Source organism: Phaeodactylum tricornutum, chromosome 11 (assembly GCF_000150955.2).
Source record: "Phaeodactylum tricornutum CCAP 1055/1 chromosome 11, complete sequence".
In the NCBI taxonomy this organism is placed as follows: Eukaryota; Bacillariophyta; class Bacillariophyceae; order Surirellales; family Neidiaceae; genus Phaeodactylum; species Phaeodactylum tricornutum.
This window is the reverse complement of record NC_011679.1, coordinates 589,484-612,739: the sequence shown is the minus strand read 5'-3', so window position 1 is coordinate 612,739 and position 23,256 is coordinate 589,484. Positions and strand designations below refer to the sequence as shown.

Below are 23,256 nucleotides of genomic sequence, written 5' to 3'. Positions count from 1 at the left end.
AGTTCCTTCGCCCACGGGAAGCTCGAGAGAAAAGCGAAAAAGGGTGGTGCGGCTGTGCCTGGCTTTGTTCCGTAATGGAACTACCGCAGGGGTACGCACGCACGCACGAACCAACACGAATACCACGATTTCGATGCCTTACTGTCAAACCTACCCATGTATAGGTAGTTGGTACCAGACCTCTAGGAATTCGGAGTTTCCATACTAGTAGCGTCTCGTTTGTCGGAGCTTTATTAGCTTTATTCCGCTACAGCCATTCACGATTTTCGGATCGGGTGTGGTTCGGCTCACATTTCGATCCATTTTTTTTGTTTTCTTTTTGTTCTTCGAACGCCACTACTGCCTTTCCCAAAAGGCAGCGTTAACAGTTAGCAATACACTTTCACATTCCCACCATAGCCAATCATGGGTAAACGAATCCAAGGAGCCAAGCTCCGAGCGAAGAAACGTTCGCAGGCGGCCGTTGAAGAGCTTCAAGAACAACAGGCGGAAGCGGCCTCCAGTCAATCCGTGGTCAACAAACCCAACCAGGATTTGTTCGTGTTAGATACCACCGGCGATACCGTGCCGCAATCTCAGGCAGCGGAGAAAACCGAGAAGCGCAAAAAGTTCCGAACCATGTCCGAAAAAGACAAAGAGCAGGTGCAAAAGTTGCTACGGAAGCACGGTAAGGAAGAACTCGAGTCGTTGGCACAAGCCGGTCAAGCTATCGCAAAGCACAATCGTTTGCGTACCAGAGGAGCGCGGAACAATAGCAAGGCGGATTTTGATTTGTGGAACGACGAACCGTCAAATGATGCACAGATTGTAGTCAAGGAGGACTCGATCGAAGTCTACAAACATGCCATTGGCTCTGCTTGGGCTGGCACAGCGCCGGAAGCTTGTGTAATCAAGGCACAAAAAGCCAAGGTACAACCGAAATTGGCAGTCGCTGTTGATGTTGCTAAAGATGGACAGTCCTATCGTCCTGATCCAAACGCACATAAGTCAATAATCCAAAAAGCTGTCGATTTGGAAATGCGACGGGGAAAGGCCATTGAATACAACCGCACTCCAATCGCCCAGGGCTTGTCGGAAGAAACCAAGGCGTTACTCGTTGAGGATACGGACTCGGAAGATGAAGAAAGTGACGTAGAGAACGAAACTGAAGATATTCTGGCCGGTTCGCTACCTCGGAGAACAGACAAGCTTACTAAAGCGCAGCGCAACAAACAGAGGCGCCTACGCAAGGAACAGGTGCTACTTGAAATGAAACGTCGGGAAAAGAAGCTGATGAAGCAAGTCGGAGAAGTAGGTCGGTATAGAAAGGAACTTACACGAGCCGAGCGTGAGAAAAAGGACGAGGTGGAAAGACAAAAGGCGGAAGCGGAAAAGAAACGACCACTGGGAATCGATTTGGAGCACCAGCACGCCGCAAAGGATCCTATATCTACACCCACCTACCCAGTTGCCTTGCCGAATGAAATCCAAAGGTCTAGCTTGCGCACCATTAAGCCCAAGGGATCCTTGTTGACGGACCGCATGAGTTCCTTTGCGGACCGTGGTCTGGCTGAAAAGCGGATGCGTAAAGAAGGCAAAAAGTATACACACGGCAAACGGCGGAAATTGAACGTAAAAGGGCGCAAGAACAACGAAAGCACCGGCGCTACGTTTGTGGTGAAAGGATAAGATGGTAAAATATGCTTACGTAAATCAACAGCTATTCTGCGGTTATTGATTTCTGTGTTCTACAAGTTTATCACGTATTGCTAGCAGCCTTGTCTTGAGAGTTTCAAGTTCACCTTTCGGGACAGAAAAGTGTTTCCACCAATCTTGCTCTTCCATGGACTCCTCGATATTGCGATCGCGAAGAGTGATCGATACAGCTGCACACGCTAGTGTCATCACCGGATAACTGAGCGCCTGGGACGAAAACAAAGCGTCGTTGCAATGTGTCCACGCCTGATGCACAAGTTGCTCTGGGGTAACGATGCCAAACCATTGAGGTGAGCAATCCACGAGATGGTTGACGATTGCGGCAACTCCTCGGTGCGGATGGGAAACCGAAACGTCAAACGCGAGCCATCGCAAAACAAATTGTTCTTTTTCGACGATACGACGCTTCGCATCCCAGTACGCATCATCTAATTCTGGCGGTGAGGAATTCCATTGCACTCGCACCTTTTTGAAACTCCCAAGATTTTCGTTGATCGTTTTTAACTCTTCATGTGTTTGGGTCGAGTCGCCGATTGTTTCTTGCTCGTTAAGAACTTGCGCAGGAATGGTAATCATCGAGGCACAGTTGATGGCATCGCGCAAACGGCGGGGTTCTTCTTCCACTTTGCCCGCCAAAAAGAGGCATGCCATTGTGATCCACTGCCATTCATCCTGGTCTATGGATACCACCTGTACTGCTACAAAGCGGTGTAGCAAACAAGACGCCGTAAATCGACATTCTACGGAGACTTTCAAAACGTGGCAAGCTACCTGCAAGGCACACAGAGCCGGCCGTATCCGCTCGTCGTGTATGCCGGGACGATCCAGTTCGTGGAACAAAGGAAATGGTGGTCGAAGCGCGGGAGAAGAATGATGCTTCATTTTTGTTTTCGTTTTTGCTGGTTGATCATCTCGGAATGTACTTGACAAGCACGTACATTAGTTGACAAGCAAGTCAAGTCAGTCCGTGACGTGTTGTCGCAATGGTTTACTGTGAATTGTGGGGTCGCTCTCACATGTGTCACCTGTTGTTTCAAAGCTTGGCAATTCTCGGTCTTGCCGCCGCACGCCGCCTCGTGCACGATTGACGCATAAGAACCATGCTGAACGTCATGAAACGACCGAGACGTGTGCGACTTGCCGAAAGACCATCACAGTCAATTCACAGTCAATATATTGCCCATATTCCTGTTGCCAACCACCACAAAAAGAGCCAAATATTGGAAACGGTGCCAATAATAACGACAGTGTTCTCAGCCAAGAGACTGTGATTCACCACCATTCCCACGGAAATAAGAAGATTACTGTTACAAATGCGACAAGCAGCCATAGATCGTGCATCGACAACGATGCTGGCTCCCAGTCATGTCATTCGAAGTAGTCCAGTGCCGACTTCAACGGCATCGGATGGTGCTGTTGCTTTACCCAACGGTGGCGTGAACAACGACTCTCATGCTACTTCAGCGAGAGAAGCTACAACGAAAAGCAAGCGGCGGCGAAATAATCGGACCGGAAAGAACGATACAGCATCGAACAAGAACTCGACTTTAAAGGAAAAAGCGGAGAAAAGCAAATCTGCAATTGCGGTTCAGTCCGGGGGAGAAGCGGAGGATCGCAAGCCCTCCGTCAACAGGCCCATAGCATCGTCGAAAGGGAAGAAGTCACGGAAGAGATCTGCGAAGAAACCGACACCTACTAGTATCGACAATGGCTCTAATGATGCACCAGAAATGGAGGGCAGCCAGAAAACGCCTTCGTCGAGCAACGCAAAACCTCAAGAACAAGGAAAGAAGAAGCCGAATCGGAAGCGAAACGCGCGCAAAAAGTATCCATGGCGCCAACATATTCCAGCCGAGTCGGTCGACCCGATTACGCTCGACTCTTTACAGTCACTGACATATCCACCGTTTGCCCTTGTGGCCGAAGCGCCATTCGACCCAGTAGACGTTTGGCCTATTCCCGAAGTCAATGAGGAAGTTTCTAAACTATCCGTTGTGGAAAGCGAGGAAGAACGCCATCGAAGAGTACTGGAAGAGCAGTGGGGTGACAAAATCAAAGCGGATGATTCCGTTGACGAAGCGCACGCCAAACTAGTCAAGCCGAAATCACGACATTATCACTTATACGACGGGCGAGCCTTGGCATACTGGATGGCTGCTTCAAATCAATTCATTGATCCACTAAATCGACGCGATATTACGCGAGACGAGCTCGTGAATCTTGATTACTACTTGAAAAAACACGGCTTTCATGATTTGAACGTGACAGAAGCATACGACACAAAAGGCGTGACTATTTCGACGGCGGGGGCCGCTGGCAATACGGCAGCAGGACGTGCGACTATTCTTCAACAGGAAGCTTCGGTTTTGCTAAATTCTCTTTTTGGAAGAACGTCGGTATCCCGATCGACCCAACGTGACCACAATACAGGAGGAGCGTCAAATCCACTCATGGCTCAGTATCAGGCGTATGAGGGTATTCAAGGAGAACAACCGGGGACAAGTCAGCATCACCGAAATTCAAACGTAACGCAGGAAGGCTCGTCTTCTCGTGTGGGAAATAATGGACCCGGCACTTATCCTTACAGCGAAACAGACGCAGGTGTATATGGGGATTTGGGTGGAATTCTGATCATTGACGATGATCTAAATCCTGGCCTCCGAGGAGCTGCTGCAGAGTTTGTCCCTTCTACAAATCCAGCACGAAATAACGGCTCTTCGAACGCCAACATCTTGTGGTCCGCCAGTCACATTGCCAATCGTTATAGTCACGCATCACGTGTTGAACAGCATGAGTTTCCATCTTTGGCACCTGCCGCCGTGCCGACGGCCTCCTACACCACAAAAGAGTCGCTGAAGAAGAAACGTCTACCAAAGGTCAAAACCCTAAACAAAATTGCAACAGCTGTCAAAAAGACGGAACCTGAAGAATTACGACGGCAGTGGGAGGCACGTGAAGAAGCACGGCGGAAGGCTATGATGAGCACTTTACGTTTTGGGTCCGATCCTTCTTGGAATACCTTGGAGGAGATGGAAGTACCAACATCGATAACTACCACGAGGGATGGGAGTCCTTCAGAAACTCATTTAGAACGCAACAGAGCTTTTGCAGAAGCTTTAGGTGTTACACCAGTCACACAACGGGAATCAGTGTACACAGGCTGGGCGCGTCCTGTGCTACACAAAATGGAATTGGGCGAGTTTGGTGACGAGCTGAACGTCACAATTTTCCCAGATGCTTTGATTATGGAAGCCAGAGAACGCATGCAGCTTCTGAGCAAGATTGAGAAAAAATGGAAAGGATTTTTGATAGATGATACGGCAGCATCGCTTCCGCTTAGTCGGATGGACAGACCTACCCGTGCTTTCATTCATCTCTACTCCGACTATTGGAAGCTGCATACGGAAAGTTTTGATCCGGAACCGAATCGATATATTCACTGTGTCAAGTTGCGTGACACTGCTGCACCTTATCCACTCTTGTCTGACGCGGCTCGTAATTGGAGAGGCCCCAGGCCTTTGCTCCAGAATTCTGTCGAGTCCGATCGCGCTTCTCTTCAAACGGCAGGGCAAAGCACAGGGCGGGATCTGTCACGATCTGGCGAACGTGTACCATTGCATCTAAAACCACGATCGACTGACACAGAATCACCTCTAATTGCTGGTGGTATATCCATCGGTGGCGCTTGTACGCACACACTGAATGGAGATTTAGTTCCTACATCACGGTTTGCAGCTCTGGCTTGTGAAACAGAACGGCCCAAGCTCGATCTACAGAAACGGACGTTGCCCTTAGAAATGCCACCGTTTCAGCCGGAAGAAAAAGGATTCAACGTTTCAGAGTTGTCTCAAAAGCAACGGGAACGCATGGAAGAAAAGTCCCAAAAGGAACGAGAAAAATCAGAGCAGCAACGCCGTTTATTAGCACAGGCATTCGCAAGTGACGACGAAGGTGATGGAGTTATGGACGTTGATGACGATAGCTGGCAGGAGCCTGAAGCTGAATACCAGAGCAGCAACGAAGATGAATCTTAAAGGGGATTGCAAGTCAAATTTCCTTTCCCTTATCTTTAGTCAGAGTGTTCGTTGAGTTCTATTCGACAGAGGAAGCTCGCCATACCGTCCATCATTTCGTCTTCGCTTGCAGGCTCACTTTCAACACTACCTTCCGCATCGTCAAACCACAAGTTTACCCCATAGAAAATACAAAGCTCTTCCCCTGCTAAAACAGGTTGGTGTCCAACACTGTATCGTATTTCGAGATTCGTCGAGTCCACGCGATAGTCTATGTTCGGAGTTCGTGAATGATTGAACAAAGAGCCATACCCTAGCGCCAGCAATTTGCGGCCACCCGAATCGTTGAACAGGTAGTGTTCGAGTATTGTGTGTTTCATGTGGCTCTGATATTCACCTTGGTCGACCCTAAGACATGGTGCAATGTGAATAAGTGTTCTTGGAGGGATGTTCAGTGATGCGAATAGACCCCGGCCCTTGGGTCCGTCTTCTATATTAAAATAGCTGTTTGGGATAGTAGAATACCGCTCACAGGGAACTTGCATTTTTGTTGGTTGAGACGCCGGCATATGTGCGCTCATGGCTGGCCATTCCACTGAAAGGCAATTTCCTGCGCAACACCAAGTTTTCCAATATAGATAAGTATGATGGAGGCTTTCTGTGATTTGTTTCACAATCCATGCAAAGTAGCAGAAACAACGAAAGCTCGAATCGTATGGTTGCCATGCTTCAGCCTTCATCGTCCGAGAAATTGACGGTGAATTTGAACAGCCGATACGGGAATTGGCTGACTAGCGCTCTTATCACAGTCCTAACCCCTAACCCACCGTCGATTTACCAAAGCTACTTCTCTGTCTTACAGTTAGATTAAAAAAATTTGCGCGAAATCGTAAGATGACTGTGGGTATGTAATTTTCGGAATGGAGGTGACATTGTCATCTAACAATACTTCTACTAAGCGTTTAAGCAAAGAATCTTAAATCTAATGGCTCCTTTGTCCAGTGGCCTGAGCTACACAAGATCCTCGGTCGAGATCTCAAGACCGTCCACGGTTTTTTCTTTTGACTCGTCATGTACTGCATCCGCCTTCGACTCTACCATCAAGCTCGCTTCCTCTCCAGTGGTGGCGATGTCGAGGCGCTTGACGAGGCGTTCTTTCTTTGGAGCTTGAATCCGCAAAATTCCAGCGGAAAGAGTCACCTTCAAGTTGTCGGGATCGACATTTTCGTCAATTTGGAACGACTGCTCAAAAGTTGACTCTTGAAGCGATCCATTTTGCCTCGATTTGCGGGATCCTTTGATTCTTAGAAGCCTTTTATTCTCAAGTTCCACAGTGAGGTCTCTAGCGTGAATTCCAGGGACTTCCATTGTCATTTCAATCATTCCGGTTTCAGGATCCTGATATACATCGTACCGGGGCGTCTCGGAACGAGCCGCTCTATCAAGCTGCGAATGCATTTGGCGCAGGAAAGTGTTTGACTGCGAAGGCAGTATGTCTTGATTGAAATAGGGTATAGAAAACATGTCGCTTACTAGATCGAAGGCATCTCTCGGACGACTGTATAGATAATGACGCGGGGCTAGAACAGACCCATGAGTTCTGCCTTCAGCCAAAGCTGTAGCCCCGAGGATAGCAATGATCGTAGAAATTGTAGTGCGCATGGTGCTTGGTTTGAGTTGTGACGAAATCGAAATTGTGAGATTGGTAAAGAAATTGCATTAATGTGAACCGATTACAGAACGGGCCAATCCCGCTTGTCTCCGGCCTGATTGCCACGCGACAACAAAACAATTCCACGTGGAATTCTTTCATGTGGTACGACTTCAGACGTGGGTACACCTGAGACACATATCAGGCATGTCGAACTTTCGTCGAGTACCGCCAGCGGATTTGAGGTTGTCAAGATAGTTTCTAGGTAACAAGCTGATCGATCTATGAAACCTAGAACATGTATTTATCACTATGTCCTTTCTGTGCTCTCGTCAATCACTACGGAGTCACCAATCAAAAGACGCAAAATGTTTGGGTGCTTTCGAAAGTTTTTTGTTCCGGCACCTATTCCCACACAATTGACAACGAACCGGGGAGGTCTACCCGCGATAGAAGAAATGCCATCTTTTTTCGTCAGCACACGCAAAAGAGCTGCGGCTGTCGGTGTGACAAGCTCTCCGGTAACACCTGGTGGACCAGGACTTGTTGGCATACCAACCATCAAAAGAAGTGTTGCCGGAGCTGGTACAGGAAGCAAGCCATGGTCTGTCCAAACGGTTCCTTCGCCCAAGGGTAACCGACTACACGATACACTTTCAACACCTAGCGCATGCAACGCCAGAAGAGTGCCGACAGTGTCGACAATTGAGTCAACCGCTCCCACTTCATGGAAGTACACCGTGTCCTTTCCCGATGCACCGTGTACCGTGGCTTCGGCACGGGCGAGCTCGGTAAATGCTTCGATCGCGGCGTCCCTTACCCACAAAGGAATAAATTCGACCGACGAGCTTTGGAGCATTTCTCGGATTTGCGGCAGGTTTCGAAGTGGTCCTGACGCGTGATTATGGTCCTTTGAGTAGCTGTTTCGTATTTCATGGCTATGTACATGCGAATGTTCGCCGACATGTTCGTGATCATGCGAATGCTGATTGGCAGATGTATTGTGCTCAAGATGATGAGTGTGTCCTTCTTGCTCGTGAGCGTGAGAGTGTACGTGACGGTGAGTTTGATTAAAAGACGGGTCGGAATTATCATGATCGGTATGCGGCGCCATTTCAGTAGCCTTGTAATCGCGCTCATCTATGGTTTTTGTTGTTAGCTTGGGAGTCGGTGCAGCTCTGTGGCCGTAGAGACTGCTCACGTTTATCTTGGTGGCAGCGATAGAACCCATTCCTCTCCAGACGCGTTCCCTATACAACTCGAATTCGCCATCAAGCTCCGGGAAGCCGCGGCGTATAGACTCTCCCACATATCCCAGCAGCTGGTCACCGATATCCCCTGCGGCATCGATACACGAAGCAAGCATCATGTCACCCGCAGCACCAGAGAAACAGTCGAAATGTGCGTGCATCGAATCATCGGGACGTTTCCATTGAACGCCCTCTGGGTTTTCGCTAACTGCAAGCACCGTGTTTGCTGGCTTCTCATCCATTTTTTGCGAAGGCTGCGAGCATTCGTCGCCATTTGCTACAGATCCGAGCGCAACAGTTCTCGGCAAAAGCACAAAAGAGTTGGAAGCCGAAAAAGCTGCGTCGTAACGGCGGAACAGAGGTTTGATGACATCGGTCAAGATTGGCACTCGAGTGTGACATGCCTGGAAGAAAGTGACATGTCGCATGAAGTGATTTGAAAAGAGCGAGCTCTCATCTCGAGCAGAATCATTATGGTCGATGAGTTTTGGGATATGATCATCCGATGAGGTAACGGATTGAATGTAAGACATGAAGAAGCGAGGAAAGGAACCATCGCAGAATGAGATCTAGGTGCGTAACATTAGCAATCAAACAACGAGGTTTGAGAGCAAACAGAACTAGTGAAAAGTAAAATAAAGAGCACAACAACAAGGACTAGCAGTAGTGAAAGAGTAGATCGAACGTGAAGGAGAAATAAGGAAGAAACTACTTATTACGTCTGTGTTGTCAGCTACTCTCTAAGCCAACCAAAAGATCTGCAGAAAACAGGAGTTTTTTAGACGTCGCTGTTAATTTACTATTTCTTGCATTGACTGTCAGGTTTACGAAGATATGTGGGAAGGTATGCCGTACCTACCTGTTGTAGTACGGCTCGGTAATGCTGTGTCACTCTACGCAGAGAGACTAGCCACATCAATAAAAGGAGCTATTGCTGAGAAAGGGTCGTTCTTATTGTTACAACAGTACTGTCTAGCGTACGCCAAATTTTTGTTTGAACCCATAGGATTCCCTCGACACGAATTTGCTTAGAAGCGGTAACAACGAGATACACCCGAGGGATAGTGCAAACTGCGAGAAACAAGAATTTTGCAAACGATCAGAAGGTGCACTGTCTATTTTCGACACATACCAGTCAAAACCAAGCTACTTGCGGCGACCAAATAGGCGGAATCCTCTAGTGTTGTCGTAACACTTTTCAAGTTGCTTCATGTCGACCCAGTAGTCTAGCCTTTTTGTGTACGGATTGAAGATTGTGCCATTCGCGTAGACTACTTGTTTTACAATGCTGGCGAAACCCTTCCAGTCGAGATGTATGTCAGGAGCGTTTCGAAGCGTATCTGCTCCAAAGAGAAGTTCCAAAAATTCACGCAGCTCATCTTTGTTGAGCAACCTTTCATCTAACAGATCAAATATCCGATGGTGGTAACCCATCTCACGACAACGATGCAACGGTAGGCCATAGTTCAACCATTTATTGGCACTGTAAATCTCTTTACCTTCGCCGAAAAAATCGTCGATAACTTCAAATGGCAACTCCAATACGGCGTCGAGGTCGTTGTAAAACGTCACTATCTCTTCATCGTCGGTACACAGTCGGATGACTACCCATACCGGTAGATTTTGGAGGGATCTCAGGGACGCCAAAAACTCATTTTTGACTGCCTCCTTACTCTCCCCTTTCTTGTCACTGGGAAGCCCGTCTGTCGCCAACACAATCACGGCTTGCTGTCCGCCGGCCTTCAAAGATGGAGCGACCGCTTCGATACGCAAACGGATCTCCTGTAAGTGCTCGCTCAGTGGTGTTACACCACTTGGTTCGCTCTTCCTAATAATTTTCACGGCCTGATTTACCTCTGACTGCACCGGTATGTGAGCAGCATCGGAAGCGACCGTAAACTCCTGCGGTCCTACTTTAGGACCAGGATCGTTGAGCATACGAAAGGTCGTGGTTGCTTCCAAAATGCCCGCCAATTCGGCGTGGTATTCCACGGCGCCCTGGAGTTCAGTCCAACGGTTGCAAGGAACCACACGAATCTTATTTGGAGCGCCTCTCAACTGGTGTCCATCATTGGTACGCATTGAACCGGAATTGTCAACAACCCAGAAACGAAGAGGATATGTGGCCCGTGTATTTCCTAATTCGCGAGCGAGACCATTCGGAAAGCCTTGTTCTTGGAGATATCCTATTTGCTGGGGCGTCATGGTACCGGATGCCGAAAAGGAAAACGAAACCGGATGTGTGGCTCGAATAGGATCGCTCACGACCATCGCGACAGCGACAGGAATATCATTGTCGGTGCTAGGCTTGCTGAGGTCGATATCTCTATCAGACATGACAAAGTCGACTACAGACTGCAAAGAAATATCCGGTTTGTATTTTATGCCCATGAGCGTTTCACCACGAATCTTAGACTTTCAAGGCGCATACCATTTCTTGGCAGGAAGTCATACGTTGCTCCGCCGTAGAGAGATGGGCTCATTGGGTTGAATACACAGTTATGTAACGGTCACCTCGTCAGTCTTGACACACGATATTAATACTGCGTAGGCAGCTTCCGAGTCATATCAGCGGTCTTGTTTGCATTAGTGTTTTGAAATTTGAAAATATTGGAAATGCCTCGCTTCCAACAGTCAAATGCGTATGGAGCACGAAACTTATACCACAGTACCAGGAAGAGTCGCTATTGTCTGCGTCGCTAGGCACACTTGAAGCTTTTACGTGAAGAGCTAAAGTAAAGACCTTTTGGAAATTAGTGGAGGCACCATAAGTAAAATTGAAGATAAAATTGGAGCGATGCTGCTCAAATTGAAACAGTAGACTCGAGCTACCATAGCCATCCGCCGCCGTAATCCTTTTTCAGTCTCTTCATGTCAATCCACGGTTCCAAGCGACGCTTGACCGGATTCCATGTCTTATTTTCTCCTTCTACTAAACGCTGAATATCGCGATAGAATCCTTTCCAGTCGGCTTCCGGGTCTGGAACGCCGTCCATCAGATTGTCTCCAAAAAGAATGCGGCAAAAGTCGCGCAGCTCGCCTTTGGACAACTGTTGCTCATCTAGCAGGTCAAACAATTTACTATGAAATCCCATTTCGCGCATCCGTTGAAGAGGTAAACCGTAGTTCAGCCATTTGTTGTGACTGTTGACTTCTTCCGCTTCCCCAACAAAATCGTCAATGACTTCCAGGCTATTACAACGAAACGTATTCACAAGTTAGAGACGCTTGCTTACAACATCGACAACGTATCTAGAGGATGCTTTTAAACTCACCTTAACTCTAGCTCAGCATCCAAATCCGACCAATACTTGACGACTTCCTCTTCATCGGTACAAAGTCGAATAACGATCCACACTGGCATGCCTTCTAGCGACCGCAGAGCTTCTTCGAACTCTCGCTTCGATACCGCATCCGAAATACCTCTGTAATTTGAAGGTAAGCCGTCGGTTGCCAGGACCAAGACAACCTTGGTACCATCAGACCTTAGTGATGGTTCCAAAGCACGAACATTTTCACGTATTTCGTGTATGTGTTCCGTCAAAGGCGTGACACCGCTGGGTGCCGCGTTCAACATGACTTGTTGGGCGATCGCAACGTCTTCGGAAAGGTAGCGCTCGTTGCGTTCGGCTACCGAAAATTGTTGTGGGCCGGCCACTTTGCCGGGATCGTTCAATAGTCGAAAGACGGTAGGATTCCGGAGCAAAGCCGCCATTTGTATGTGGTATTCGACAGTCTGCTGCATCTCGGCCCAACGTGTACAGGATACTAGCTTGATGTTGCTCTTAGCAGCAGTTTCTACGATTCGATGTCCATCCCGGTTTGCCATCGAGCCAGAGTTGTCCACTACCCAGATAGAGAGAGGAAACGCAATTTTGTTTTTAATGAGCGCTTCGGCGAGACCTTCAGTGTACCCCTGGTCTTTCAAAGCCTTTCTCATCTCGTTGGTCAATCTCGGTTTTTCGTTTTGGTTCGGCAACAGAACACGAGAACTGCGGCCTCCGTTTATGGATGTCGCCGTTCTTAAGTCGTAAGTATGTGCGGGAGGAGCTGATACCTTGGGGACGGCCATGGGAATTGCTGTTCCGTACGCCATGGGTATATCTGTATCCATGGTATCGCTGTTGGAAGATGACTAGCGAAAAGGTAGGCGAAGTTTTATGAGCAAGTTGAAAGCGAAACTGCAATGTGGAACGATCAGAGGACAGGTGCTCGAATATTTTTGATGTTTGAGATGCAACCTTGTTGTAATTGTTACCGACTACTACTCTCTCTAGAGCACTATTGGATTCGGTCTCCGATTGCTCGTACCCTCGGCTTCGAAACGTGTTACATCGCAGACCCCACCAATCGGTTTGGGTTTGGGGATCAGTCGTGTTCGGAAGCCGCTACTGTAAATGTAACGTAAAACTCCCGTTGCACGCGCGTCTGACCACGATCCGAGCGAGAGAGCAATCTTCATACCTGCGTCCGCACCCTTCGGAGAGTGTTTCACATCAACGACTGGTCGGTCCGTTCTTCTTCGGTCATGAAATCTCGTGTGATTCCATGGAAGACACAGTTTATTCTGTCAGTATATGCAAACTATGGCGCTTGTACTGCCTGTGGGATCAAAGGGCCACGGTCTGGACGTACTCCGACGAACCGAGGCCCGTGCTGATTCGGCGTCGTTGTTCGGCATTCGGCGTCTCGGCCAAAAACCCAGCGAAGAAAAGTGGTTGTTGGTCGGGATCCTCCTCCACCATGACGATACGGCGCATCGTTAATAGCATAGAAAAGCAAGCGTGAGCAATCGCAAACAACGGCTCTTTCTAAACTTGAGAAAGGCACACTGTTTGTTTTATAACTACACGACAAAATCTTGAGCACAGATAATCATGAATACCGCGTTCCAAAAGATCCTGCAAACGAGCGTCCGGCAAGCCGCGTCCCGGCGCTTGCCCACCACATCCTGTCGTTCCTTTCACGCCACGACGCTGAAAGCCACTACGATCGTCTGTGTCCGTAAGGATGGGCACGTATGCATGATGGGTGACGGTATGGTCAGCCAAGGATCGATTCAGGTGAAACCCAACGCCGTCAAAATTCGGAGAATCCCGCACAAGGGCGACGATAAAGAACACCAGGGTACCATTGTCGGATTTGCGGGTTCGACAGCGGATGCCTTTACGCTTTTGGAGCGGCTGGAAATGAAGCTTGATGAATATCCGGGACAGCTCGCGCGGTCATGTGTTGAATTGGCCAAGGGGTGGCGGACGGACAAGTACCTCCGACGGCTCGAAGCGTCGTTGATCGTGGCCGACGCAACCGTGAGCCTGGAACTGACTGGCAATGGTGACGTTATTGAAAGCCACGACGGTATTTTGGGAGTCGGAAGTGGAAGTCCCTTTGCCATTGGTGAGTTGCGGCAGCTTTTCCCTTTCTTTCCGTGTTGAATTCGCTTGCCTGACCATTTCTCTGCTTCCTTTTCAAGCTGCTGCTCGTGCCTTGATGGATTCGTCTGATCTTGACGCGGAAGCCGTGGCTCGGAAGGCAATGAACATTGCCGCAGATATGTGCATTTACACAAACAAAGAGTTTCTTGTCGAGACTATGGAGACGAAGGAAAAGGAGGAAGAAGTTTAATTTAGGACTGAAAGTCACTTCTTCACTCTCGTTGTTCTCTTGTATACGTTTCTACCAACCAACATCTAGCTAGGTGTTGACGTAGAATGTAAAGCAAACCTTGATTTTACACAACTGAAACTATGAATTTACCAAGTTTTTGCGCCATGGCAGACCACCTGGCTCGGCTTGTGCAAACCGCTCAGCTTTGGGATGTTCGGTGGCAGTCTGCAGAGCGGCCTCATCAAAAGCCAGTAGCAAAAACTCGTCGTATGCTTTTAAAAGTTGCCGCCGAATGGGTTCGGCCGCCTTCATCTGAGCAATCTGTTCTTTGCGATACATGGCTCTCCCTTCCGGCGTTTCCACAGGTACAACATCTACGCCATATGCAGACGCATCGTATGGACTTGCCGCGACATCCAACCTTCTAGCTCGAAGAGCAACATCTAAAATGCGCTCGACCAATTCCGCTCCACAAAATGGCTGCAGCCGGAGAGCAATCTTGAGCAGGTCCATTTGAGCATGAACGCACGCTGGTTGTTCCAAGCGGAGCTGGTCGGTACGTATCAGCTTCGAACCGTGATGGTTCAAGGGTCCAGCTGCGGGAGCGAAGAATCTCAAAGCATCAACATGCGTACAACTGATACCTTTCCGTTCTACGGCCTCGTTTATGACGCTTTGCTCCAAACGTAATGACAAGTGACTTTGGTACTTCCCACTCGGAGGGGGAGGGGCACCTTTTGGTTGATATTGCATAGCGAATTCGTGCAGCCCATGACAGTGAACTATGGGCTCTGCGGAAAGGGTTTGTTGAAGGATATCTCGGTACCATATAAAAGGGGTGGCAGCTCTGGCAGCTTCGTCTCGACGCGTCGAATCTCCTTTCCCAAAGAAGAGACCTGGACTGTACAAAATGCCCTCGGATTCGATGCTCGCGCCCCTCACGTGAAGCACTGATGCAAAGTCATCCTCGCGTGCGCCTTCCAGTAAGATTCCTGCATCGCATGGTACTGGCGCATCTCTTTGTAACAACAATGATAGTGCAGGGGACCAACGAGCAAGTCTTTTCGGTCCTTTAGCGCCTTTTAAACCGTAGTACTCTATGAGAAAGTTATAAATTGGATGCTTGGTATCCAATGCAGTCCAGCCTTGTTCGCCTAGATTTGCGTGTAGTCGCTGCGATTGTCGCGAAGATAAATCTTGAGGCAATAGACCTGGTAGCAACAGGTTACGAATTTTCCGTTCGTGCGATTTGGCGGCCTCTCGCCACGTATCTTCGGCAACGCGAACAACCCTATTCATTTCATACGCACAACCGTGGCGCAAAAGTGAAACGAGAGATAGAGCTATAGACCATTCCAATACTTTCCATTTCATGGTAGGTTCCGTCGAAAATTTTGTGTGTCGGTGGTGTGCTTGGTGAAGGTCACGATATGACTTTTGCCGCGTCATCAACAATCATCACGATCCGATACAGGAGAAATTTGGGATATCCGTATTCACTGTTTGGACTGCTAGTTAAGAATCAAAATTTGCTACACCTGCTATGAGTGCATAGCTTGAAATCATGATATGGCGATGAAAAGAGTGGTAAAAGGTGAAATCGAAACCAATTAACTATGACAGCAAATTCAGAGATTACTTATTCACGGGCAGCTTCTTCTTCTTTTGTTCAAGCTCTCGCTCCCACACTTCGCGAGCTACTTTGAACAGATCCATAGTAGCATTCGCATCATCAACAGAATCGTGCGATTGGCCCTCCTCTTGAATTGTAAGGCCCACGTGTTGTTTGACAAGATCGCGGAGCTTCCTTGGTCTCCATTTCTTGCCTCCCAATCTCTGGAAAGGCCGGTACGTGGCCGTGTCCCGAATGTCTTGTTTCGGATGATTCAACATGAGGGCATGCAAATCATTCTTCAAAGAATGTCCGACTAGAATCTTTCCCTTCAGTAGCCTAGCCACAGTCTTGCGACAAGCATCCACATCCATGGCTTGATCCGACTTGAGGTGTTTTGGCTGAACACCCGAAACCCAGGTACGAAAGTCGGTCACTTTACCAGGAACTTTCACGAAAGTGTCCAAGACCACATCTTTGTTCCAATTTGTTATTGAAACTCGGGCCAAAGCAGATTGTTGGCCTTCACTCCCGATACCGACCATCTCACAATCCACAGCCAAATAGCGTGATTTGTAGTTTTCCGCTAAATTTTCCTCGGCATCTTTCCGTTCCTGTTCCTTTCGATGTGTTTCCTTTGATTCCTGTTCGTCTTTTAGTATCTTGTTAATACGCGGGAATGATTTCTTCGACTTCTTCGACGGCCTCTTATCTTCAGTGGCTGCCTCTCGAGGAGTCATAAAGACCAGGGCGTTTTCATCAACTCCTTCGGCCCTTGCTCGACGTCGCTCATTTTTGCGAAACTTCTTGGAGTCTTTGGGACTCAAATCGTCGGGTATTATAATTTTGTTTGAAGCAGGAGCTTGGGGGATAATCACGGGAGGAATCACCACTGGTTCTGCTGGTCGAGGCCGTTTCTTGGACGATGAATGTTGAGATCGCTTGTCTGCTAGCGTCGACACGCTTTTTTCGTCCAACGAGATCCCACCGGACCCATTCTCGCCTTGCTCGGCCAGCTTCTTTTTGAGTTTCCTCGCCTTCATTTCATTCTTTTGCTTCTTGGTGAAAAACATTGTCATGATTCTGTCCAAAGATCAATGTGTTCATCGGACGACCATTGCGAATAGAGCCTCGTTTCGACGGAACAAGAAACTTTTTTTGGTGGTGGTGTGCTCACTCCCTATCCATACCGCGTACGTACGTGCATCCGTCCGTCTACAATCAGGTGGCTCGCTGTTTTACTCTCACATTGATGCTTTCACTGTGAATACGGACGACATCCTGTACATAAATCGAAGTTCAAATTTGCATGCGACAATCGTTGGATGTTTTTGTTTAATGAATAAACATCGACATGCTATCCTCTGCGCCAAAGTCGATGCAGTCCAACTCGTTCGAACGTGACAAAATTCATCCCAGTGCTGCTGCAGTTTTCGTCCGACATAAAACGAAGAAGAAACCATGGACAACACAGAGATACAACAAAGCGTGGGATACAGCTATCCTCAGCTCAAGCCTACAGAAATTGTGCAATGCATGGAAGAGCTGGGCATTAGTTTGACCAAAGATGAGCTTTTGGAACCTCAGAAACACAAGGATAAGATTCGCAACATATTTGTCCAGTTGGTAGGTAGCCCGTCTTTTTTGTTCGTGGAGAGATACTTGTTCCGTTTGATGTCACCACGTGTCCCTTTCATGATGCGGCCTTCATCTCAGAAATTCTCTTTCTTGGTCTAGATGACGACCTGTACGGGGAAATCGGACGAGGACTTTCAGGCAACCGAGGCGATGAAGGCCAAAGCGAACACGATGGAGTATGGCGATCAGTTGCACGCTGACTTCACCGATCTGAAGTTCTTCTTAACGCTACAAACATTGATGATTGACTGCGGAGTTCCCAACTTCTCATGGCGCGATTTGTACAACCCAACCCACAAGCGTTTGAAAGTGCAGCTTGCGGCTATCATTAATTTTCTTCGTTTCTTACAAGAGCGACTGAAACTATATCAAGAGCTGAACGAACCTGTAAGTAATAGCCGCAGCACCGTTTGAGTCCATCATTCAGTATCTCACGCTGCTCATAATGTCAGAGAACGGAGCTACTGGAAGCGTTTGATGAAGTCCAGGTGGAGCATGACGAACTAAAGGCACAGCTTGAACAAACCGAGCTCGACTCGAAAGACAAACTGGACGCAATGGACGAGGTAGTCCAAGAATGCCAAGGGTTAGAATTGGAAATTGCTCGTAACAACAAGCTTCAAGCAGCAGCCCGTGAAGAAGCTGCTGCGTTGAAAATGAGAGCTAACGATCTCAAGGACGAACTCGCTACAGCTGTGTGGGCCTTCCAAGAGGCCGAAGCCGAAGAAGAGCGCTTGCGAGCTCAAGTGGTTTCAAGTCCAGATCGTCGCCGTGCGGAGTTGGAGCATAGAAGCGCCCTTCTTACAAAAGCAAAGGATGATTGCAACAAGCTTGAAAATGACGTCCAAAGCGCCAAATTGAAAACCGTAAAGGTGAAGCAAGCTTCGAAAGATCTTGAATCAACGCTTGTTATACTTGATGATTTAAGAGAAGAAGCAACGAAACTAGCCGATCTGATTCTACAGAAAGAAAGCACACTAAAAGAAATGGACTCCTTCATGAAGAAGAAAAACGATTTTTTTGAAGAGTCCGAAGAGGCGGAACGTTACTTGCATCGTACCGAAGAGCGCATTTCGCATCAGGTCAAAGCGCATAAGATGCAAATAGCAGCGACTCAGGAAAGTCTGGATTTGGCAAAATCACAGCTTTTGGCAGTCGAAAAGGATCGCCGCGAAGGGATGCTACGAGTTCAAGCAGGCGAGGCGGAAGTGCGTGAGCTTGAAGCCGCCATTGAACGGGAGCGAATCAATACTGAACAAGAGATACAATCACTCGTTGAGGACTACAGGAAAACTGAGAGTTTGTTTTTGGATCGAAATAATGAGCGCATGGGGCTGATGACTATTGATGGTGAGGCATAGCTTTACTGGTCGTATAGGGACGGGACTCGTGTATTCATGTGTTTCAATAATATGATACATTATGGAAACTACCGCTTTAGTTTGCCGCCCTTTTTCATGCCTAGTTTCCCAGTAGCCGCCTTCGCTTTTGCAGCTCCCATACCACCACCCTTCAACAAGCCGCCTCCCATCCGCACTTCTTGGTTCATGGTAGCCTGCTCATTCTCAAGCCATCCGTAAGCCTTCTGACGTTTGGCTTGAGCAGCGGAATCCTTCTTGGTCTGTTCCTCGCGCCGAGCCCTCTCCACGAAAGAAGAATCCAGCCGCAGCTCGCGAGAAACAGCCTTGTGCTCACGGCGAAGTTCTCGGCGAGTGCGATCCAAAGCGGCTTGTGGGGCATTCTTGCCTTTGTCTTTCGACATGGAGTATTTTTCAGCATTCTCGATACGTGGAGCAAGTGACTTAATCATAGTGTCACGAATTGTCGGTAGCGATCTGCGCCTCAGTGGAGGACGGGCATTTTCAAGCTTACACGCTTTCTCAAGGCACTCAGCAGCTGAAGCAGCCTTTTCTTGCAAACACTTGCAGAGTGTGTGCTTCTTACTGTATGGTTTAATGTTCAATACACACTCCGCCAAAGTGTGAAAAAGTTCTCGTTCAGCGTCGATGCCTGAGCCCGAAAGGCAAAGCACGGTGACCTCAACCAAATGTAGCGCAGCATAGAGCAGCGCAGCGGGTGTTTCCGCACTAAACATGCCAATCCTTTCAAAACTCAGATTTGGTGGGTACACCTCTTGATAGCTACTAGCAAGGGCTCGAAATGAATCAAATTGCTCTCCCGTCACCGCTTTCTCCAAACTTGGAAGAGAATATGGCCCTTGTCGCTTCAAGGAATCCGATGCGAACATTCGCAAAACACCGGCGATGAAAGCAATCGCTTCCGGTGAAATACGTTTGGCAGCTTTTGTGTACTCAATTAGTAGTGCTGAGCACATTGTTCCGACAACAAGATCATATATGGAAAGAACAGGTGTTTGAGAAACTATTTGACCAAGCATTAGCAGCGTGGGAGTGATAATCTGGTGACGCTGATCGGTCACTGGAAAGATATGACCGATCGCACGGAGGGCTAAGAAAACTCCAATCGACGGCCACGCAGACTGATCCTCATCGTCTTCATCACGATCTAACTCAGCGTCGCGCAGTCTCTTGGCGTGTGCATTTTGGAAAACACCTAAACGGCGCCCCCATACGGCAGTTGCACTTTCAGCCGAGTCTTGCGCCATTGTGTACATGATCCTGGCCAACTCATCGAGCTGTTTGAATCGACCTAACTCTGAATCGCCATCACCTGATCTATAAATCGCATCACCAACTGCAACAAACCGTCGAATCGCCACATCGTAAAAGTTCTGCATCTTTTCAGCATTTCTTCTGTCCAACCTGACTGAATTGGATGCGTGAATTCGTTTTATGATTAGAGAAGCATCCGCGCCGGTAGAGGCGTATGTACCAATCATATCATGCAGTGCCTCCAACGTTGTTGGAACTTCAAACACAAAAGGAAGTTCCGCCCTGGAAGAATGCACCATTAAAAGTTAGAAATGTAAATTCCATGGAGACTCACAAGGCGTGACTTTGTCTTGCAAGAACTATTGTGGACGGTTCTCAATATAGGGGAAGCGCGACTCGAGAAGCAATTGAGAGCAGAACGCTCTACCAAGCCCCATACAGGTGCAACAAAGATGCAAGCGCGAAATCCGTGCGATCACCCCATACTACAGATTGTTTTACATACCTTGCTTTCTCTTTCGCTCGTAGGCGTTTTCTTTTCAGCTCAAGCTCCTGTTCCTGCTTGTTTGCTTCTATTTCCTCCACCTTCCTAACACTTTTCGTTTCATCCGCGGGGCGAACATGTCGATGCTCAACACCATCTTCGAAATCTCCATCATCGTATTCGATGTTGTATACTACCAAGCCGTCGTCTCGTGCGTAGACACCCGAAACAACCCCATTGAACCAGGTCGCATCGTCGTCGAGCTGTTCTTTCGCGTGGTAGCAAGCGCTAACTCTTGATCCTTTTGCAAACGCACCATTCAGAGCGTCATTATCTGGTGCATTAACCTTTTTTGCAACAACACCATTTCTGTCGACTTCCACAAGGCCGTCGGCAGTAAAACGAGTTGTTACCTTTTCTTCCGCGTCATCCTCCACTTCGGAATCATCTAACGCTTCAGCGGTACTAGCTAGGGTACTCTTTCTTGTCTTTCGCTTCTGCAGGTTCCGCTCACCATCGGAAATATCCGAAAGGTCATCGTCGACAAAGTCACCATTCATGCGAGCTAAGCGACGGGTCTCTAACTCGTGCAAACGATCTACCTCTTCCTTGGCAATCTCTTCTGGTGTTTTTACGCGATCAGTTGCTTTCACTTTTCTCTCATTGAACTGATATTGTTTCATTTGCTTATCCCAGTCCTCCATTTCTTGGTCTTCCGGTGCAAGCATGCCAGCACGTTTGGACTTAACATGCTCCCGGATCTCCTTTTCTTTGTCACGGAAAGATAGCATATTCGACAGCTCGGCGAACGATTCGTCCATGGCCTCAAAGGCTTCGGTTTGATCTTCGCGAGATTTCATCCTTTCGGCTTTCTTAATTTTTCGCCGCAATATGAGATCATCCAATTCCATTTTTCGCGTCATATACATGCTTGACATATCTTTACCCTGAGCGCCAGCGGTAGGACCGTAGTATCCGTCATCTGGGACGGCCGACCGGCATCCGCCGCCGAAATGCAGTGCCGTATCGGCAGCGTCTAGGTTTCCAATGTCGTCTTCGTCATCATCCGACAGAATAACGTGGTCTCTAGCAGACATATCACTGATGGATTTTCCTTTGTGTGTAAGGGTTGTTTGGCCGCCGTCCTCATCCTCGTCATTCAAACTAAACTTTGTAGAGCGTTTGCTACGCCTAGCCCGTTCCCGAACCAATCGAGCCAAATTTTGCTCGTCCGACGTCATGCTCCGATCGTACTCTCCTATGCGCTTATCGGCAAAAGTATTGTTCTTCTTTGACTTCTGCAAAGCTTCACTGAGTGCATTCCTGCGACGAGAGACCGCCTGGGCCAAGGCGGACGGCTTGGCGACATTCTTTGTGGGAATCTTGCGATTGTGCACTTCGTGTTTCGGTCGCTTGTGACGAGATGTGATCTCAAACGGATTCGTGGCTCCGTTCGTACCACCTCGAATAGCAAGACCTTTTGGAGGACTAGCCAAAGAACGCTTGGATCTTTGCTTGCGTTTCCCCATGGTGCATACGTTTAATTACCACGGAACACTATGTGAGCCCCAAAGTGCATCGGATGGTCAACGCGGATGGAAACTCTGTCTGTCGTCGGAAATTTCTGTATCTATTTTTATAGCTCGCTTGCGAAGCACAAGGGCCTTGATTGCTTATGTTGATGAAAAAGACGGAATGTCAGACTGACGAAAAATGCGGATGCCCGTCTCACATCGCATGTCAATTGCCTGACTCTCTAGATCAAACATAAAAATGCTGGACCATGAAGAGAGAGCTTGGGCGATCTAGAACACTTTGTCTTAGTTTGGCCTTGTGCTTGCTTCCATGCATTCCAGCGGTGGTGACCAAGTCGTTCCGTATAGTTAGCTGGAATCTTCTTGCTCCAGTTTATGCCCGAACCGAAAAATTCTTCGCGACAGACCCGACATATTTGCAATGGACCTACCGCAAGCCATTGATTGTGAAGGAGATTCAAAAGGCCGATTCGGAAATTGTTTGTCTACAAGAAGTGCAAATTGACCTGTGGGACTCTTTTGCAGCTGAATTGCGGCTGCTAGGCTACAACTGTGTCCTGCAAAACGTTACGAGGAACCATCCCATTGCCTCGGCGGTTCTTGTAAAATGCGACTTTGCCGACATTGTTGCCACTGAATCGCGATCTAGGGCTTTGATAGTGGTATTACAGACAGTCCAAAACACAATCTTTTTAGCAAATGTGCATTTGGAAGCTGGCAGAGGCGATGACTGCGATAATACACGGTTTAATCAGGCAAAATCCCTTATGAAAAGGATCAACCATCACGTCAATTGTTTTAAGAACGAGACTTCTGACCCTTGTATACTTATGGCGGGAGATTTCAACATGCTGCAAAGCAATCCTGTGTACAAATTGCTGAAACATGGTAAACTACCGCGAGGACACCAGTTGTCAAAGCGCAAAGTCATCAATATTCCACTTCTTCCTCTTTTGGATGCGTACAGGATACGACCTCCCAAAGATGGGCTAGCTCGCATGACATACACTAACGGCTACGTGCTTGATTACATATGGATATCTGACGCTTTAGAGCCGATATCGACCTGGAAATCGCATGCAGACATGTCTGAAACTAAACGAGCGGCTTGGCCCTCCTACAATCATCCCTCTGACCA

The 23,256-nt window shown here is 48.1% G+C and overlaps 12 protein-coding genes across 12 annotated transcripts; 4 read left to right on the top strand and 8 right to left on the bottom strand.

Annotated features, from left to right (window-relative positions):
• The first annotated feature begins 302 nt into the window (after positions 1-302).
• On the top strand, positions 303-1,721 carry PHATR_46846 (predicted protein). Its single transcript, XM_002185879.1, has one exon. The coding sequence runs from the start codon at positions 406-408 to the stop codon at positions 1,666-1,668; it is 1,263 nt and encodes a 420-aa protein (XP_002185915.1). The 5' UTR covers positions 303-405; the 3' UTR covers positions 1,669-1,721.
• A 17-nt stretch (positions 1,722-1,738) lies between these two features.
• CYCH1 (predicted protein) lies at positions 1,739-2,577 on the bottom strand (the record flags this gene model as incomplete). The annotated part of the gene is made up of 2 exons (XM_002185709.1): positions 1,739-1,761; positions 1,782-2,577. The coding sequence occupies 2 exons, from the start codon at positions 2,575-2,577 to the stop codon at positions 1,739-1,741; spliced, it is 819 nt and encodes a 272-aa protein (XP_002185745.1).
• A 431-nt stretch (positions 2,578-3,008) lies between these two features.
• NLTF (NF-X1-like transcription factor) lies at positions 3,009-5,729 on the top strand (the record flags this gene model as incomplete). Its single annotated transcript, XM_002185878.1, has 1 exon — positions 3,009-5,729. One exon carries the CDS (start codon positions 3,009-3,011, stop codon positions 5,727-5,729), a length of 2,721 nt encoding a protein of 906 aa, XP_002185914.1.
• A 95-nt stretch (positions 5,730-5,824) lies between these two features.
• PHATR_7553 (predicted protein) lies at positions 5,825-6,187 on the bottom strand (the record flags this gene model as incomplete). The annotated part of the gene is made up of 1 exon (XM_002185708.1): positions 5,825-6,187. A coding segment is annotated over one exon (363 nt), but the record flags the coding sequence as incomplete, so codon positions are not given.
• A 455-nt stretch (positions 6,188-6,642) lies between these two features.
• Positions 6,643-7,390, bottom strand: HSP20. Its single transcript, XM_002185707.1, has one exon. It carries the CDS (start codon positions 7,368-7,370, stop codon positions 6,720-6,722), a length of 651 nt encoding a protein of 216 aa, XP_002185743.1. The 5' UTR covers positions 7,371-7,390; the 3' UTR covers positions 6,643-6,719.
• Positions 7,391-7,669: 279 nt separating this feature from the next.
• PHATR_46843 (predicted protein) lies at positions 7,670-9,037 on the bottom strand (the record flags this gene model as incomplete). Its single annotated transcript, XM_002185706.1, has 1 exon — positions 7,670-9,037. The coding sequence occupies one exon, from the start codon at positions 9,035-9,037 to the stop codon at positions 7,670-7,672; it is 1,368 nt and encodes a 455-aa protein (XP_002185742.1).
• Positions 9,038-9,542: 505 nt separating this feature from the next.
• PHATR_46842 (predicted protein) lies at positions 9,543-10,971 on the bottom strand. The gene has a single exon (XM_002185705.1). It carries the CDS (start codon positions 10,944-10,946, stop codon positions 9,756-9,758), a length of 1,191 nt encoding a protein of 396 aa, XP_002185741.1. The 5' UTR covers positions 10,947-10,971; the 3' UTR covers positions 9,543-9,755.
• Positions 10,972-11,333: 362 nt separating this feature from the next.
• On the bottom strand, positions 11,334-13,369 carry PHATR_46841 (predicted protein; the record flags this gene model as incomplete). The annotated part of the gene is made up of 4 exons (XM_002185704.1): positions 11,334-11,801; positions 11,885-12,713; positions 12,921-13,112; positions 13,255-13,369. 4 exons carry the CDS (start codon positions 13,367-13,369, stop codon positions 11,438-11,440), a joined length of 1,500 nt encoding a protein of 499 aa, XP_002185740.1. The 3' UTR covers positions 11,334-11,437.
• Positions 13,370-13,569: 200 nt separating this feature from the next.
• Positions 13,570-14,258, top strand: PHATR_21135 (predicted protein). Its single transcript, XM_002185877.1, has 2 exons — positions 13,570-14,006; positions 14,083-14,258. The coding sequence occupies exons 1-2, from the start codon at positions 13,634-13,636 to the stop codon at positions 14,232-14,234; spliced, it is 525 nt and encodes a 174-aa protein (XP_002185913.1). The 5' UTR covers positions 13,570-13,633; the 3' UTR covers positions 14,235-14,258.
• Positions 14,259-15,851: 1,593 nt separating this feature from the next.
• PHATR_13309 (predicted protein) lies at positions 15,852-16,400 on the bottom strand (the record flags this gene model as incomplete). The annotated part of the gene is made up of 1 exon (XM_002185703.1): positions 15,852-16,400. A coding segment is annotated over one exon (549 nt), but the record flags the coding sequence as incomplete, so codon positions are not given.
• Positions 16,401-17,283: 883 nt separating this feature from the next.
• On the top strand, positions 17,284-18,893 carry PHATR_46838 (predicted protein). Its single transcript, XM_002185876.1, has 4 exons — positions 17,284-17,454; positions 17,566-17,853; positions 17,919-18,674; positions 18,755-18,893. The coding sequence occupies exons 1-4, from the start codon at positions 17,290-17,292 to the stop codon at positions 18,761-18,763; spliced, it is 1,218 nt and encodes a 405-aa protein (XP_002185912.1). The 5' UTR covers positions 17,284-17,289; the 3' UTR covers positions 18,764-18,893.
• Positions 18,894-18,895: 2 nt separating this feature from the next.
• PHATR_46837 (predicted protein) lies at positions 18,896-22,112 on the bottom strand (the record flags this gene model as incomplete). The annotated part of the gene is made up of 2 exons (XM_002185702.1): positions 18,896-20,381; positions 20,605-22,112. 2 exons carry the CDS (start codon positions 22,110-22,112, stop codon positions 18,896-18,898), a joined length of 2,994 nt encoding a protein of 997 aa, XP_002185738.1.
• Positions 22,113-23,256: the final 1,144 nt, after the last annotated feature.